At 27.7% G+C, this 15,821-nt stretch overlaps 1 protein-coding gene across 4 annotated transcripts in view; it reads left to right on the top strand.

Annotated features, from left to right (window-relative positions):
- LOC145830236 (uncharacterized) overlaps positions 1-1,500 on the top strand; it is a 28,475-nt gene extending 26,975 nt beyond the window's left edge. For all 4 annotated transcript variants that reach the window (XM_082938171.1, XM_082938169.1, XM_082938170.1 and 1 more), the window contains 3 exons: positions 98-261; positions 841-924; positions 1,364-1,500. In XM_082938171.1, coding sequence (XP_082794297.1) covers positions 98-261; positions 841-924; positions 1,364-1,420 — 305 coding nt within the window. In that variant the 3' untranslated portion in view covers positions 1,421-1,500. The remainder of the gene's footprint in view (positions 1-97; positions 262-840; positions 925-1,363) is intronic.
- Positions 1,501-15,821: the final 14,321 nt, after the last annotated feature.

Genomic DNA, 15,821 nt, shown 5'->3' with positions numbered 1-15,821 from the left:
CCACAACTTTATTTATATTTATAAGCATTATTAAACTGATGTATAAATAAAACAATATCGTAGCTATAGTTTACCTTTAAAACTTTTTTCACTACAGAAAACGCACACCCTGTGTTGTTTTGCACTCATACTAAACACGAGAGACATAATGATGAATTGAAAGCGAGTTTGCAAGAAAAAAGTTACGTGTTTTCAGTTTGTGTGGATGGTAAAACACAGAGTCCATTTTACCCGACACCTACCATTAACAGGCAGAACAGAGTAAGATTTTTATTAAATTATTGTCACAAATAAAATCTCGACGGTAGTTAATTGTGATTAAATTTGTTACTGGTATTTAAATTAGTGGTATAATGATAAGTATTTTTTCGTATTGTTTTTAAAGTTTGTGACACCTAAGAACTTTCATTTAGTTTAAGTTGATATATATTTTTAAAAATAATAAATTGTTAAGTTTTGATCAATACAGATTATATGCTATACCGATTTTCTTTTTTTAAAACTCCATACTTCTTACTGAGAAAAAATTACTTAGCGTTGTTGTAAAACGGAAGTGTTTTGAAAAAGTGTTACTTTAAATTTTTGTTTCAATTGTTTTCTATAAATAGAGCCTTAACACAGAGTAGAGCTCTTATTAGAAATAAAATAATTAAAAAATTTCATCGCATTTTAGTTAATAAAAAAAAAATTACGTTTTAAAGTTTAAATAGATTAAGTTTGTAAGTTTTGCAAACAAGTTGATTCTAATTTATAAAATTATATATTTAGATGAATATTCATTCTTTTGTACTTCATAATTAAATGGTGTTAATAAGTTTATGCAATAAAAAACAATTTCAGAATGTATTTAATTGGGGAATAACTGGTCTACAAATAGCACCTAGACCTGGAAACATGCACAAGTTGACTGTGATTTCCCAAGTAGTAAGTAAAGTGTACTTTGTTAACTAACTAATATTATTAAAAAGAGTTTTAATTAAACTTGTAGCAATTTTTAGGCAATTTTAAAGATTCACTTACTTAAATTTAGAATTCTCTCTATAATTAGTATCATTGGATTGTATATAGGTTTACTTGAAAAGTTAATATATGCAACAAGCTGAAATTCATTACAAAAATTTACTCGACCTTTGTACTATCTTATGAATGCTAAAAATAATTACTCGTAGTGATCATATCACATAAAAATGCTGTCTGCTGTTAAGATATAAGAAAAATTATGTTCAAACAGACTTAAAATTTTAGTTGAATAAGTGTATTTAGTTTTTATTTTAAGCTTTGGTTTTAACACTAGGGAACTTTTGCGATTTGAAATTACTTGAAACTAAACTATTTACAAACTAATTATACATTTTTTTTACAGAATAAGGAATCATTAGTAAATGTGGTTATCCAAATAAGGCTCGTTGAATTGAGTTAAAAAATTTCAGAACATTTCCTTTGCTCGTAACTCATTTAATTTTAATAAACCTCAATTGTGAAATTTTTAAAAGCGTGTCACATTTATATGATTAGAAAATCATAATAGATTTTGCAGTTATTTCATAGTAATTGCACGAAACTTTTTTTTTATAATAGAAATGATGTTCGTTTTTTTGTTTGAATTTTGATTATTTTTTTTGTTGAAGTTGTAAACTGCTTTATTTATAAGTTTTAAGTGTAATAAAGTTCTTGAAACTTCTTGTTTGACTACATTGCATTCTTTTATCGTCGACTTGAATAAAATATTTTTATCGGAGCAAAAGTCTTATTTTTGTTCAAAGATAACTTTAAGTTATCAGAATTATTAGCGTAAAAAAATTAAGTTTAAGGTAGTAGTGAAAGTTTTTAAAACTATGTACCTTCAACTATTTTTACATATATAGACTTTTGAAATATCTAAATTGTAATAAGGGACATTAATATATTTATTGCGATTAAAATAATCAAAAAAATTGAATATATCTGACGTTTCACCAGGTTTAATTTTGAAAATTACACTAGTTTGATATTTACACAAAAAGTATTCGTAATAAAATCTTAAGAGAAGTATAAAATATAGCATTAATACTTTTTGATGCAGATCAACAAAGGTATGTTAAAAATTTTTTGATAATTAACTTTTAATAACACTTATATCCATAATTCTAAATAGCACCCGTATTTCGAAAACAAAACATTGTTATTAAAGCGGCCTACAAAATCAAAAAAGTTTCTGACTACTTCAGCAGCAAAAGTAAATGCTTGAAGTATTTCTCTTTAATTTTATTTATAAAAAAACCTGCAGATCAGAGAATCTCCTACATTGGAGAAACATCACGACAAGTCTTCCGACGAATTACAGACCATTGCGGAACAGATAAAACAACGCAATACTTAACCATCTTTTTAATTGCACACACTGTCAAAACTCTGACATAATTTAAATCGATGTAAACAAAGCGAACTCTACAGCTGGTTATTAATATTAATTGAGGAAGAACGACCTAAGTTAAATACGCAAGTAGCATTTAATGGAAAAGCGAAATTATTAACAATTTATTAATTAACATATCTTTACTTGCTGAACTCTAAAGTTTGTACTTACTTGAATTTATTCATACGTCATAATTTAATCTTATTATTTCAACTTCATTTAACATCTACCACTTGACAATGAAACTCGTATAGTTTTGAAAAGCTTTGTGAAATTAAATAAAAGTGAGTAATCCCTACACACTAAGTTGCAAATGGTATTTAAATAGTAACACTAACCTTTTTATTTTAACTTACTAAACAGTCCTGAAAAACTTCAGTTATATTCTAGCTAAATTTTAAGTAGACTTAGTTTTCATGTTTAGAATTACTGAACGGTAAATTTTTATCTCTACATACTAAAATTAATGACTTTTTACGTAAAAAGATAACAATAAGAAGCACTTAAGCTCTAATATACAAAGGTATTTCAAAAGAAAGAATTACTTAAGTGTTAAATTGAATTCTAGTTAAAATATAAAAAAAATACTATGGGTATTTTTTGATAACTTAGTTTTTCTTATTATATTATAATACAGCAACGGTTTCCTATGAACAGCGATATCAATATTTATTCATAGAGTGTAAAGTGAGGCTTACATAAAAAGAAACAAGTTCACCCTCGTTTACTACCAATTTTATAAACAAAATTATTCTATTTTAAAACATGTTCCCCGTCCTTTTCTAGTTTTTCTACTTTTCCACATCAAAAATGTAACTCCTCTTGTCCTTTTTTCAATTTTAAGTTTTTAAAATTTATTTTTCGGGCAAGAAGCGGGACCGTCAAAAACGAATTCCTGTCAAAAGAATTGTTTGATTTTAGACTGAAATACTTATTGAGATGTATCAGAGAAGCGTTTAAATCGCGAATAACGAGGTTTAAGTGTTTAGATCTTTATGTTTTCCCAGCATAACTTTTTGGGTGCACGATAATTTAAAGTACGACAAAGCTTCAGAAATTTAAAATTGTACTATTTCTAAGTTTCTATAAATTTTATATTTTAATTTCTATACAAGTATTTTTTCTACAATAAGTATACTAGTTTAATTTATATTTGTTAAGACTGAACTAAAAAAATAAGATTTGGTAGCTTTGAAACTTGTTTATGTATTTATTAGCGGTTTAAAGTTTTAAACAATATAAAACGTTTATTGTGTATTTTTATAAGACTAAACCACTGTTTAACTCACCTGAATTTTTTCTTCTCTTGTCTTTTTAAAACTAAACGTGTTCGAAACTTCGGGGTTGCAAGAAAGCAAGATTTTTGTTTCACTGTTGAATAAAAATGCGTTTTAGTGTTGAGCCCAAATAATCACAAAATTTAACTAGTTTCATTAAAAATTATCTAACCTAGTTAAACACGATGAAAACTTTATTTGTGTTAAAAAATCTTTTAAACAAAACTAAACACCCTCTAACTAATCAAGTGTTGCATTGAGTTCCAACAACTTGACTTAAACTCACCGGTCTTCGTAGCCGTAATACGAAAAGTGCCATCCCCTCTCCACGCCCCACTTGATCGTCTCCGTGTCGGAGTAACCCGTCGTCACGTGTTCCATGCCGCCCTCCGATCGCAACAGCAGCTGGTAGACCTTCGCGAAGCGTTAAAGTTAAACAATGAAAGCATTGGTGCGAACAGCTTTGAACTAACCGAGGTCTTGTTCCATCCGGCGCCCGTGTGCGAGCCGCCCACGTTGTCAACGGGCCACTCTTGACACGGGTCCCAGTACCAAACGTACGCTCTATCGCCCCGCTCCCAAAACGCGCTGAACCTCGGTCGGAGGCTCGCAGGCAAAAGGTTGAAATCGAACAGCCCCTCTCCCGTGCTGGTCAGGCACCTGGTTTTTTTGGAGTGAACTTGTTTATTGGCTAGGAAAAATAACAGCAAAAAAATTATTACTAATTAATTTTTTGAAAGCATTTTTGTTTTCAATAGTTTAAGTATGTTAAAACACGAGTATCTTAAAGAGTGTGACTTTTTTTTTATACTACTTGTTCTACTTATAGTTTAAATGATTAATTGGACTCATTATTTATAGTAGTATGTTGTTTTTTTGCACTTGTTCCTTAAGTTTAAAGTTAAAAAGAAAAAAATGTAATTTAAAAACTTGTAGCATACTCTCTATACTTTTAAAAAGCAAAGCTAAGTTATTTTTAGTTTTTACTCTATGATTTTTAGGTTTTATTTTATGAAGTACTAAAAATACCATTCCTCACCTAGTTTAAGACGACGCTTATTTTTAATCTAACTATACCGTACTTTTATATGAATGTTCTTTACACAATTACATAGCTTCATGAAAACAATTTGATGTAAAATTTAGAATTTAAATAGAGTTTTACTAAAAAAGAACTTAAAATAAGTAAAATAGCCATACAAACAAGTTAAAAAAACATACCTGCACGTTGTATAGTTTACACAATGTGGCTTATCTGTAATATTTAACTATTTTAATCAAAAGTGGTAAACAATACTTTACTATTAAAACTTTCTGATATTACAAATACAAAAACTCTACTTACTAAAAAACTAAATCTGTTTAGAATATATGAATGTTTAAAAGACTTTTTTTTTACAAAACCTAAAGCATTAATCTTAAAAAGATTAAAATATATGAAAATAAAAAGTTCTGTAAAATGTTTTGTAAAAACAAGTAAATAAACAAGCTTAAGTGTTTCTTGTACTAAAAATATAGTACAACTAGCGTATGAGCAATATACTTTATTGCCATAAAAAAGCTAATTTTACGGATTCTATTTAGTAAAGACAACAAGAGTTTATGTATTAAAAACTGATTTTAAGTTTACGTTTTTTTTAAGCCTTACTTATTTTGTTTCAAAAAATAGGTTAAAGAAAACCAAGCAAATAAAATAAATAAATTTGTAGAAATGTTGTTAACACTTTTAGACAGCAAATAAATTTTTTTAAATGTTTAGTATTAATAAAACATGTTACAAAAAGTTATATATAAAAAAAAGTATATATACTTGAAGTACAAGCAGCGGGAACATCTGTAAAGCTTGGCACCCATTTCCCATCTACGCACTGCCTGTGATTGTCCCTCGTTTCCAAAAAAGTTCCACTGTGTTGATCGCAGTTCAACACCAGACTTTTATTTGAATTATACCATAGTTTTTCTGGTTTGAAACCCGAAAAATTTGGGGCATGACAACCTGTTTTAAATTAATTGTTTTTTTATGTCGTGTTTTTGTTTACATTTTTTCATGCATGTTAGGTACATACTGTTTAGGATTTATAATCAATAAGTTCTTTTTTTTTGTATTTTATATGTTTATAAAAATTAAAAGTTTTATTTTCAGATATAGCTAAAATATGTATTAATGAATTAAATGCAAACAAAAGTAGTTTTTAAAATAATATTTTAGAGCTTAAATTTTGTTTCAGAAGTGAAAAACTAAAGTTAAATATACTTTGTAGACTCAGAACACAATTTTTTTAATAAATAATTTTTTCACAGGATCAAAGAAAACTTCCGAAACTTAAAATTTTGTTCACTACTAACAGTTTATGCAGAGTTTTGTTTTATTTTATTAAAACTAAACAGAAATAAAGTTTAATTTGAATTTTCATAAAATATACGGGTGCAAACCGGTCCAGATGCAAGCAACAGGTGCTTCAGTGAAGTCGGGAACAACTTTGCCACCTACGCAATATCTCTCAACCACTTCGGTTTGCATTTGGAAGCCGTCTTCACATTTCACGTTCCACCTATCACCGTCCGTATACCAGTCTGGCCCGCTGTAATTTAAGAAGAAAGGTCCAGAGCACCCTGAAACCAAAAAAAAAAGTCACCACGGGCCAGTATTTTTATAATTACTGTATTGAGTTATTACAAGATTGAACAAACTGCAGTTTATTTCATTTTTTAGACTATTTTTAAGTATACTTGAACATTGTATTAATTCAAAAGCTGCTTATTTATAACTTGATATCGTGGTTGTTTTATTTGGAACATACATTACAAAATCATAGCGTTTTTTGTCAAATTAAGCTGTATTTTATCACTGACATTGTTTTGTTTAGTTACTAACAAGTTTTGTTGAACTAAGATAAAAGCCTTGACTTATATCAAAAACTGTTATTTAGTTTATCAGTTTCCATACACTTATAGTTTATAACTTTATCAAAAAATAAAAGCAACTTTTGAAACGCTGTCTCACTCACCCATAAGGCACTCCACAGGCTTGCTTTCAAAACTGGGAACAACTTTTGAGCCGCTGCACTGCCTGCTGACTTCATCAGTTCTCGGTGTGTACCCCGGTTCACACTCAACCTCCCACGCATCACCTTCCTTGTACCAGGTCGGTCCTTTGTGGAGTTCGAAAAAAGGACCCGAGCAGCCTTTAAAGTATTTTTGGAAAGTGCAACCTTTGTCATCAGTTTTCAGTATAAGCTTTTTACTCAAGTAAAAACATTTTAAAAACTTGAGAGTAAGTAGTTTAGTGTTATGATTACAGTTTTATGGTTTATTTCACAGCAACATGAAGTGGATAAGAGTAAAGTTTTTAAAGTAAAATTACACATTTTTTTAATACTAAATAAGTTAAAGTTGTCAATAATACTTGTACAGTGCTTATTCACTTATCCGGACAGTTTTAGGCAGAAGAAAATTCAAAAAAATTTCAATAGTAAACACAAAAACTCATTCAAAAAATTTCACAACTTTTTAAGCTCCATGAGTTTTCTGCTGAAAAACGGGGAAAAACTATAAAACAAACGTCTATTATTTCTTATTATAGTAAAACTTCCAATAAAAACTAGTTTGTTAAGAGTGATATGTTTCCGTTAAATTGAATTTAAACTTAGTCCAAGTTTCTTGTTTTCTTTCTGTCTGTTTTTTTTTCTTTGTTTAAAAAGTTTTTTTCATTTAAAGAGATAGGTTTATATATTATTTTTTTAAAACATAAATTAAATTTATACTTTTTTTAAAGTTAATAGTTAGGGCAGGTGGAATTGCAAATGATGAATTTTACTTGCTTACCCCTCTAAAAACGTATATAGTTGCAGATGGTTAGTAAGTCAGATATTTTTCTACCTTAGAACAAATAAACTAATTAAACTTAAGTTTAGCTATCATTATTTATCATTTTATAATATATTACTCACAATTAATATGTATTTGTTTTTACCATAACAATTTTATTATGCATTGCATTATATACAGCAGTTATATTATTATACGAAAAAAAGTATTTTTTGTACTTATCCGGAAATGTTTACAGAAAAATTTTTCTCAACGTGTCCGGATAAGTGAATAAGCACTGTATTAAATTTTTATAAATAACCCGACTTTTTATTTTATTACAATAATACGTAGAAACTTGGCCAAATATAGTAAATTCAATAAAAAATGTTTTTTTTTTGTCTAATTAGATTTTTTATGGTAAATTTTGTAACTTCATTTAAAACAATACTACCAATAAACTCAAATACGTTATTAAAATTTACGTTCATTATTTAGTTTTTAAAAAATTTAAATATAATATAACTTAGTTCTATACATGTTGAACGGTATGACTACATGTTAAAAGTAGTTAAAATACTGAACAAATATCTAAAAAAACCTAAAAATTTAAATTTTTAATATTTTTGCTTTTAACCGCAATTATTATTTTTACTAATGTATGTGTAAGGAATATACAAAAATCTTTAGTACATTTTGCTGGTTTTGACGTGAAAACTGGTACTATTGTATTGTCAACACATTGTCTTAAATAAGAATCAGTTTTCAATACATACCCGTCTTTGCAGCTTATTGTGAACGATTCATTGTTTTTAATGAAGTTCAGCCAGTTATAATTTTCAAAAAATGGTACAATACAACCTTTTAGCTTTTTATTGGTTCTTCAGAATTGAAATAACTGAATTAGTTGAAAGGTATTTGACTTTAAAAAAAATAAAGTTAGAACAATTTAAATTTGTAAAATAAAACAAATAAAAAATCTTAGGTTTTCTTCGTTTTTTCGCCAGAGTCAAGTTTTTTTAAAGTTTTGTGCAACAAATTTTGTAAAACATACAAACGTAAACATTTTTTAGAAGTATAATTCTTTCAAACTGGTCAATTGCTTCTGAAACTAAAATAAAGAAAACTTTCTTAGCAAGAAAGATTAACTAACAGCTATTAATTTGGTTACGCAACGATTCAAACGCCGATAACTCAAACCTAAGTTAAAAATTAAATGAACTACATCTGAAAAAGTAACCTACATTTTCAAAAAAAAAAGTGTACTTGTAAGTCTAATTGATAACTCAGTTATCATGAATAAATAATAAAAGATATGCTTCACAACGCCTCAGAACTATTAAGTTGTCAGAACTTGAACTGTCGTGCATCCTATAGTTTATACTTTAAAAAGTAATAAAAAAATACATACCGTAAAAACACATAAACGGACTCTTTTCAAAGCTAGGAACGATTTTTTGATGGACACATCTTCTCACGGCATCATCTGTTGCAACTGAGTGATCTTCTTTGCACGAGGCTGTCCACTGCTTACCTTCTTCTATCAAGTTTGATCCGTTGTAGTTTGCAAATTGTGGGATACGACAAGCTTTAAATAGCGTTTGTGAATGTAAACATTTTGAAAGCTGATTTAAGTAAACTTATCGCACATTTAAGCAAGCTTGTAAATAAGAATTTAAAGACATTTAACTTAAGAAAAAAAGAAAATAGCTAACATTAAGTTTTATTATTAAATTTGAAAAATGTTATTTACACTTAACTCCATAACGAGTATTTAATTTTCAACACAGTACTAATTATATAAAATAGTTAATAGTTTTAGTTTATTTTAAAGAAAATTCAAAAACTAAAAGTTTTTTGAAGTAAATAACAACTTTAATTATTATGTTTTATATTAGTTTAGAATAGTTTAAAAAAGATCGCTACACAGTCTGAGTTTTTGAACGAATTTTTAACCTTTGATGCATCTAGCTGGGTAATTTTTGAAATCTGGGATCGTTTTGTTACCAACACACTTCCTTGTTTTAAACTCTGTATCCAACTCATACCCATACTCGCATGTTATTGTGAAATTATTCCCATCCTCAATACGTTTTAGTCCAGTGTAGTGATAAAAAAAAGGAACTACGCAGACTGTTAAAGTGTATTTTAATTTTATTTGATTTGTACGTGTATTGTCTTATAAAAATTAAAGTTTCACTATCTTTTTTATATATTTTTAAATAGTATTTTGTTTTACTATTAATTGATTACAATTAAAACACTATTTTTTTTTACATCAAAACTTATAAATTACGAAGTGTTTTATTTAAGTACTTTGTTTAAAAAAACTTAAATTATACAATTGTTTATAAATGGTTTACTTTGTAAATAGTGGTATTAATGTTTTTGCAAGTGTTCAGTAAAAAGGTAATTCAACTATTAAATTGTAGATTTAAAGGGTTTGTTTAGAAATAACATTTTAGTCTGTCAGCTCACATGTATAAAAGTGCACAACAGTTTGTTGTGTTTTTTTTTTCTGATCAAACAACATTTTCTGTTTAACAAATTTAGATAAATCATAAACTTTTTTTTAAATAACCTTCAACACATCTTACTGGAAACTCCAAAAAATCTGGCACGATTTTGTTGTCTATGCAACTTCTTGCATGAACTTCAGTTTGTGTTTCGTATCCTTCTTTGCATTTTGCAATTCGTTCATCACCATCTTTTATTCGGTTTGGCCAAGCTTGATGTTCGAAAAAAGGACCAACACACTCTGTGAGTTAAAACTTTTTACAGCTGACTATGTAAAAATACAAATGTAAAAGTGTAGAGTGTAAGAAAATAAGGTCTTGAAGAAAAGTAATAATTTAAACTGTAAAGTATAAAATTATTTGGTGTTAAGAAAACAGCTTTGCCTAAATCTATATTAAAACTATTGATTTTCAACTTTCTACAATAACAAAACAATGTTTTAAGTAATTGCTTAGATTATCGGGTTTTGTTAGTTTACAAAAAATTAAAGTAAACTAACTTAAAGCAGAAGGAAAACTAAGGCGAAAAACAAAAAAATAACCCTTGTAGCATTTGAAGGGGGAAATTGTAAAATTTGGGGACAACTCGTTGTTGACACACGTTCTGTTGAATATTGTCGTATTCACTTTGTATCCACTTTTGCACTTCAACGTCAATGTTGTGTTGTCCACAACACGATCTGGTCCGTCATAGTAAAGTGTTTCCGGGGCCGTGCAGCCTTTGAAACATAAACTACCAAGTGTTTTGCTTTTAAAATCTACTGAATATAACACTCAATCAGTTGTAAGTATCTTAGTTTTTTGTTACAACCTTTTGTTGATTATCAGTCGAAAATAATGGGTTTTTGAAATGTGAAACTTTAAAATTATTTCATAAAATGCTAAGACAGAGCGCTTTTGGTTAATTGGCGTCATGCCAAAAAGTACTTAATGCTTTGTAGATTGAAGAAGGAAAAAATAATAATGAATGGCATTTGAGATTATTAAATACTTTAAGCTTAATGTTTGATTCAGAAATCAACTTTACTAGTTGCGCGGGAAAAAAATACAATAAAATAAAACTTTAAATTATAAAAGAAGCGTTTCTTTTCTTCAGATAACTTAAAGAACTTTTTGACGAATATGGAAACTTATTACTTTCTGCAATATTTGTACCTTTAAAGCAAATAGCAGGAAATTTTGTCAGGCTGGGGTAATACCTTCTTCTTTTGCACTTTCTGTCTTTGTACTTTGTGTACATGAGATAACCTTTTTCGCACGTCAACCAAATTTCCTCTCCGTCCTCAGTTTCGTTCTTCGATCCTCCGTAGTGATCGAACGTCGGTGCGTTGCAAGCTGAAGTTTTGAAATTTTTATTAAAGGATCGTGTAAGTAGTATTGCTTTGCTTTCAGGGACAATCACACAAAGTGTTGTCCAACTTTCGTTGGCTTTTGTTTGATCGTGAAAGGTTTTAGAATAGGTGCAAAGCTGTTTAATCTAATTTAAACAAAACAAAACAAAGAAAACAGTTAAATTTACAACTTTACTCGCTTAATCTGTTTGTAACAAAACTTTAAATAAACCTGAAATTAAGTAAATTAAATTTTAACGACAATTCAGCAAATAAGTTTAAGTGTTTTTTTATTTGTAAAAATCAGTCAGGAGCTTAATTTTTTTTTATATATTTCTTAGATAATTTTACAACTTTATTAGGCTTTTAAACTTGTTTAGAAAGTAATCATTGTCAGAAAGGCTTATATCTCTTTTTAGGCAAATAATGACTAACATACTTTTAAATTTAGTTTTTTACATTAAAAAAATTAGATTGAACTTCAAATATATTTTTTTTTGAAAATGTTATATTTGCTACCTAGGATAGTTTTATTTGAAGCAATAGTTTCAGATAAAGTTTAAAAAAAGTTGACATTTTTTTAAGCCATCTGTTTTGAACAGGAATGTACTTAAGTTTTGATTAAAATAATGACGGTCTTACGTCTATAAAAAGGCAGGCTTTAATTCAATTTACCCCTTAAATGCAAAATTTAACTATCTATCATAAAAAAGGACTTAAAAACTGTTTGAATAATGCAATGAAAACCTAAAAACTAGTTTGTACATTTCTCTCAGAGATACACACACCTATGACAAAACTTTTGCTTAATTTTTTTAGGCTGAGAAGTCTTTACTTACACTTTTGCTCTTCTCTACGTAAGAAAACTGTGCCACACAACATAGTAGTTATAACAACAACTAAAAATAGCGTGATTTCGTTTAGAACTCTTTTTTTCATCTTCTTTTTCCACAGTTTAAAGTTGTGAACGCTGACAACTTCGCTCTCATGCCAAGAAAAAGTGCTGAAAGAAGATATGCTCAATGACTCGGCACTTTTCAACTTTTCTAAACTTTTCACAGGCTCGGTTATACTTGTGTTTTGAGAACTACTAATGATTTCTTGCTTTTCCTGTGAACCATGTTTACTTTGTGTTGCAAAGCTACTGACGGCTTTAGATTCTCTAACTGATTTATATTCTTTTATTGACTCAGGACTACTCTTGTTTACTTTTTGAGAGTTATTAACGGTTTCATGATTTACCTGTATAGTAGACTTACTACGAGTTACAAAGTTAAAAACGACTTTGGATTTTTCCAGTGATTTGTATCCTTTTATTGGTTCACCATTTGCATCAAATATGCTTCTCAAGTTTTTTGACCGTTCTACTTTTTCAGCAGGTATTTTTTCTGACATTATTTTCGGATAACAAGGATTTTAAATTTGATAAACATATTGATTTGTAAAACAAAAACTTATGGTAATCAACCTCAATAGTAATTTACATAATTTATTCAAGTACATTGATACCATAGTAACAATTAAACTGTTTGAAGGTTTTTGTCCGTATGTGTGGCACAAACAGCTTTAAGTGAATAAATTATGCAAAACATGTTTGAGAGAAGCAGAGTTTACTGTGTAGTATACAAGCGAGAAAATAATTTCAACAACTTTTAGAAACTTTTATATCAAATCTAGTTTCAAGAATTATTTTAATCAAACTTTATCTGTAGAAATAATTTTTCAGCCAGCTAAAGCGTTCCTATACTGGAGATTAAAAGGTAAAAATTTTTGTAGAGGTAAAGATTATAAAGGTATAGACAAATGACAACATTTGGTTAAAAGTAAATTAAATACTTAAATGTAAAAAAAAATTCTGAAGTTTAAATCAAAGTGTCTAAAACAACATTTATATAAAGGAGTTGATCTAAATTGGAAAATAGAAGTCTAAATTAAGCATTAAAGTTAAGTAAAAAATTGAAAAGCAGAATTATTATTTTTTTTCTAATTGATACTTTGTTGTTGCTTAAACTTGATTTTAAGTTAAACTAATTTAATTTTACTAAAATACAAAGTTCCTTTTTTTATTTATACTTTAAATTGCATTTAATTTATATAGTTTTTCGTAAAGCTCAAGTATAAGAGGGAGTACTTATTTTTAAAACACCATTTCGATTTCTACAAATCGGTTTCAAAGAATAACTAAGTACATAAGTAATTTGCTTATTACTTTTAGTGATCAAAAAATTTTGTTTGAAATTTAGTATTTTACGAACAATTGCTAGCAGATCTAGTAACTACCAAAAAATAGTGTTTCAAAATTAAAGTTTTGGATCAAATCTATTAAAAACAAGCTAGATTTTAATTTATTAAATATACAATTAGTTTTACAGATCTGCTTAAAGTTAAGATAATCTTTAAATTAAAAAGAGGCAGTAACCTTAGACTGCATAATAAAAAGTATTTTTTTAAATTTTTCTGTGTAATCGAATTAATGACAGTAGTTTGGTCTAAAAACATATACTTAATATTAACTTTTGACTAAAAAAGTTAGTAACTTAAGTATGTTTAAAATAGAGTTTTATTAATTTCTATTCAATCTTAAAAACAGAGTGCGTTTAATTAAAAATAAAATACTGTAAATGTGTCTTTATTTTAGTTATAATTGTTATTGTGACTATTTTATGTAAAATACTTTCATATATTTCTTTTATTATTACTGTAAAATTGTTTTCAATAAAATTCTTTTATGTATGCTTTGTACACAAAAGTAATTGAAAGTAACTTTGAACAAAACCAGTTGATTATAATTTACTACTTTTACTTTGTACTATTTAAAGTTAAACTTATATCGTCTACAACATGCGAAAAAATGTAAACCTTTAAAATATTCTGGTTAAGTTTTAAAGGTTTTTTCGTTTTAAAACGCGACTTGTATCTAAATAATTAACACCAAGTTCTTATCATTCTACTTTTTCTTGTACTTCAAAAAGTCTGTATTGAAAAAATATATATTTAAGTTAAATATTTTTTTCTTCTATTTACATAAAACTGTTTGTTATGTTAGTTTACACAAAATTCTCATTCTAAACTTATAAAAAGATACTTTACATTTTCCTCATAAACTTTATTCATACTTAGTAGTTGTTTTTTTCTCCGTTTTACAAACATCGAAAATCTCAAAGTTTAAAGAAACTCACTTTTAATGTAATCTCTATAAATTTTAGTTCAATAAAAAGTAGTTAAACTAAATATAAATTCTTAACTAAGGGCGAAAAAACTTTTTTAGGTTTCGTTACTTTGTTATTTTTAACAAATTCGTTAAAAACTTATCTGTGTACTGTCAAATCAAATGTAATTTTTACATATAAATAACTAACTTAAAACAAAGAAAACATATACAAAGTTCCAAAGTAAACACATTTTTTACGCCTAACTTTGTACTTGTAATTACTTACTTATAATTTTTTTTGGTACTACCTATAATACAAAACTAGCATTTTATTAATTTTTGTAGAATAAAAAAAAAGATTATAAAACTAATTAGTTTTAGTAGTTTAGAGTTAAAAAATAACGACGTTAAAAAGTTACAACAACAACTTCTAGTTTTTTTTTTAAACATAATAATTAAAAAAAGTTTTGTTAAGACCTTCTGCTTTAACTACAGCATTTACAACATTCTTTGACTAAAAAAAAATGATAAAAAAAAATACAATTTAAAGAAAAAAAAAAGTATGAAAAATAAATTTTATTTTTGCTTTTGAAGCAACTTTCTTCTACTATTCGGCACTAAAACATTCAAATAACATCAAGTTCGAATGTCCACACTGGTCCTGCTTCCCGTCACGTCTTCATTTCTGCAATCGGATCTTACGTTGGCCTTTCAACACACTGAAAACTGCTCGTTTCAAAATCAGGAACGAGTTTTCCGTCTGCACACGTCCTAGTGTCGTCGAGTGTTTCAACTAAAAAGCCTTTGTTGCAAGTAGCTCTCCATCTGAGACCGTCTTCAACTAGTTTCGGTCCGTTGTAATTTTCAACAGTCGGAATGCGACAAGCTGTGAAAAAGTGTGAAAAAATCTGCTTTTACAAGAATAGTATTTTACTAGCTAGGAACATGCTAAAAATATTTGAAAGTTTAAGAAAGAAGTCAATCTTAGTATGTAATCTTTTTTACTACAAAAACATTTTAAATTTTACTCTTTTTATTACGCGCAATATAATTATGTGCAAGAACATCAAAAAGTTCAAACGGTTCAAGTAGCATTTCACGGGATGCGTTTTGAAATCTGGAACAACTTCGTTGCCAACACACGACCGTACCGAAACATCCGTTTCTATAGTGTAACCGTACTGGCATTTCATCGTGAGTTTTTCTCCATCTCTTATATATTTTGGACCAGAGTAGTGTTCATAAAAAGGAGCCTGGCAAACTGTTGCGATTTTTTTTTTACTTTAACAACAAAAGTTTTAATTAAGATAAAAAATACAAGATAGCTTGATTAATAATATTGCT

The sequence above is a fragment of the Thalia democratica genome, chromosome 2 (genome assembly GCF_965202585.1).
Source record: "Thalia democratica chromosome 2, ktThaDemo2.hap1.1, whole genome shotgun sequence".
In the NCBI taxonomy this organism is placed as follows: Eukaryota; Metazoa; Chordata; class Thaliacea; order Salpida; family Salpidae; genus Thalia; species Thalia democratica.
This window is presented reverse-complemented; position numbering and strand designations above follow the sequence as displayed.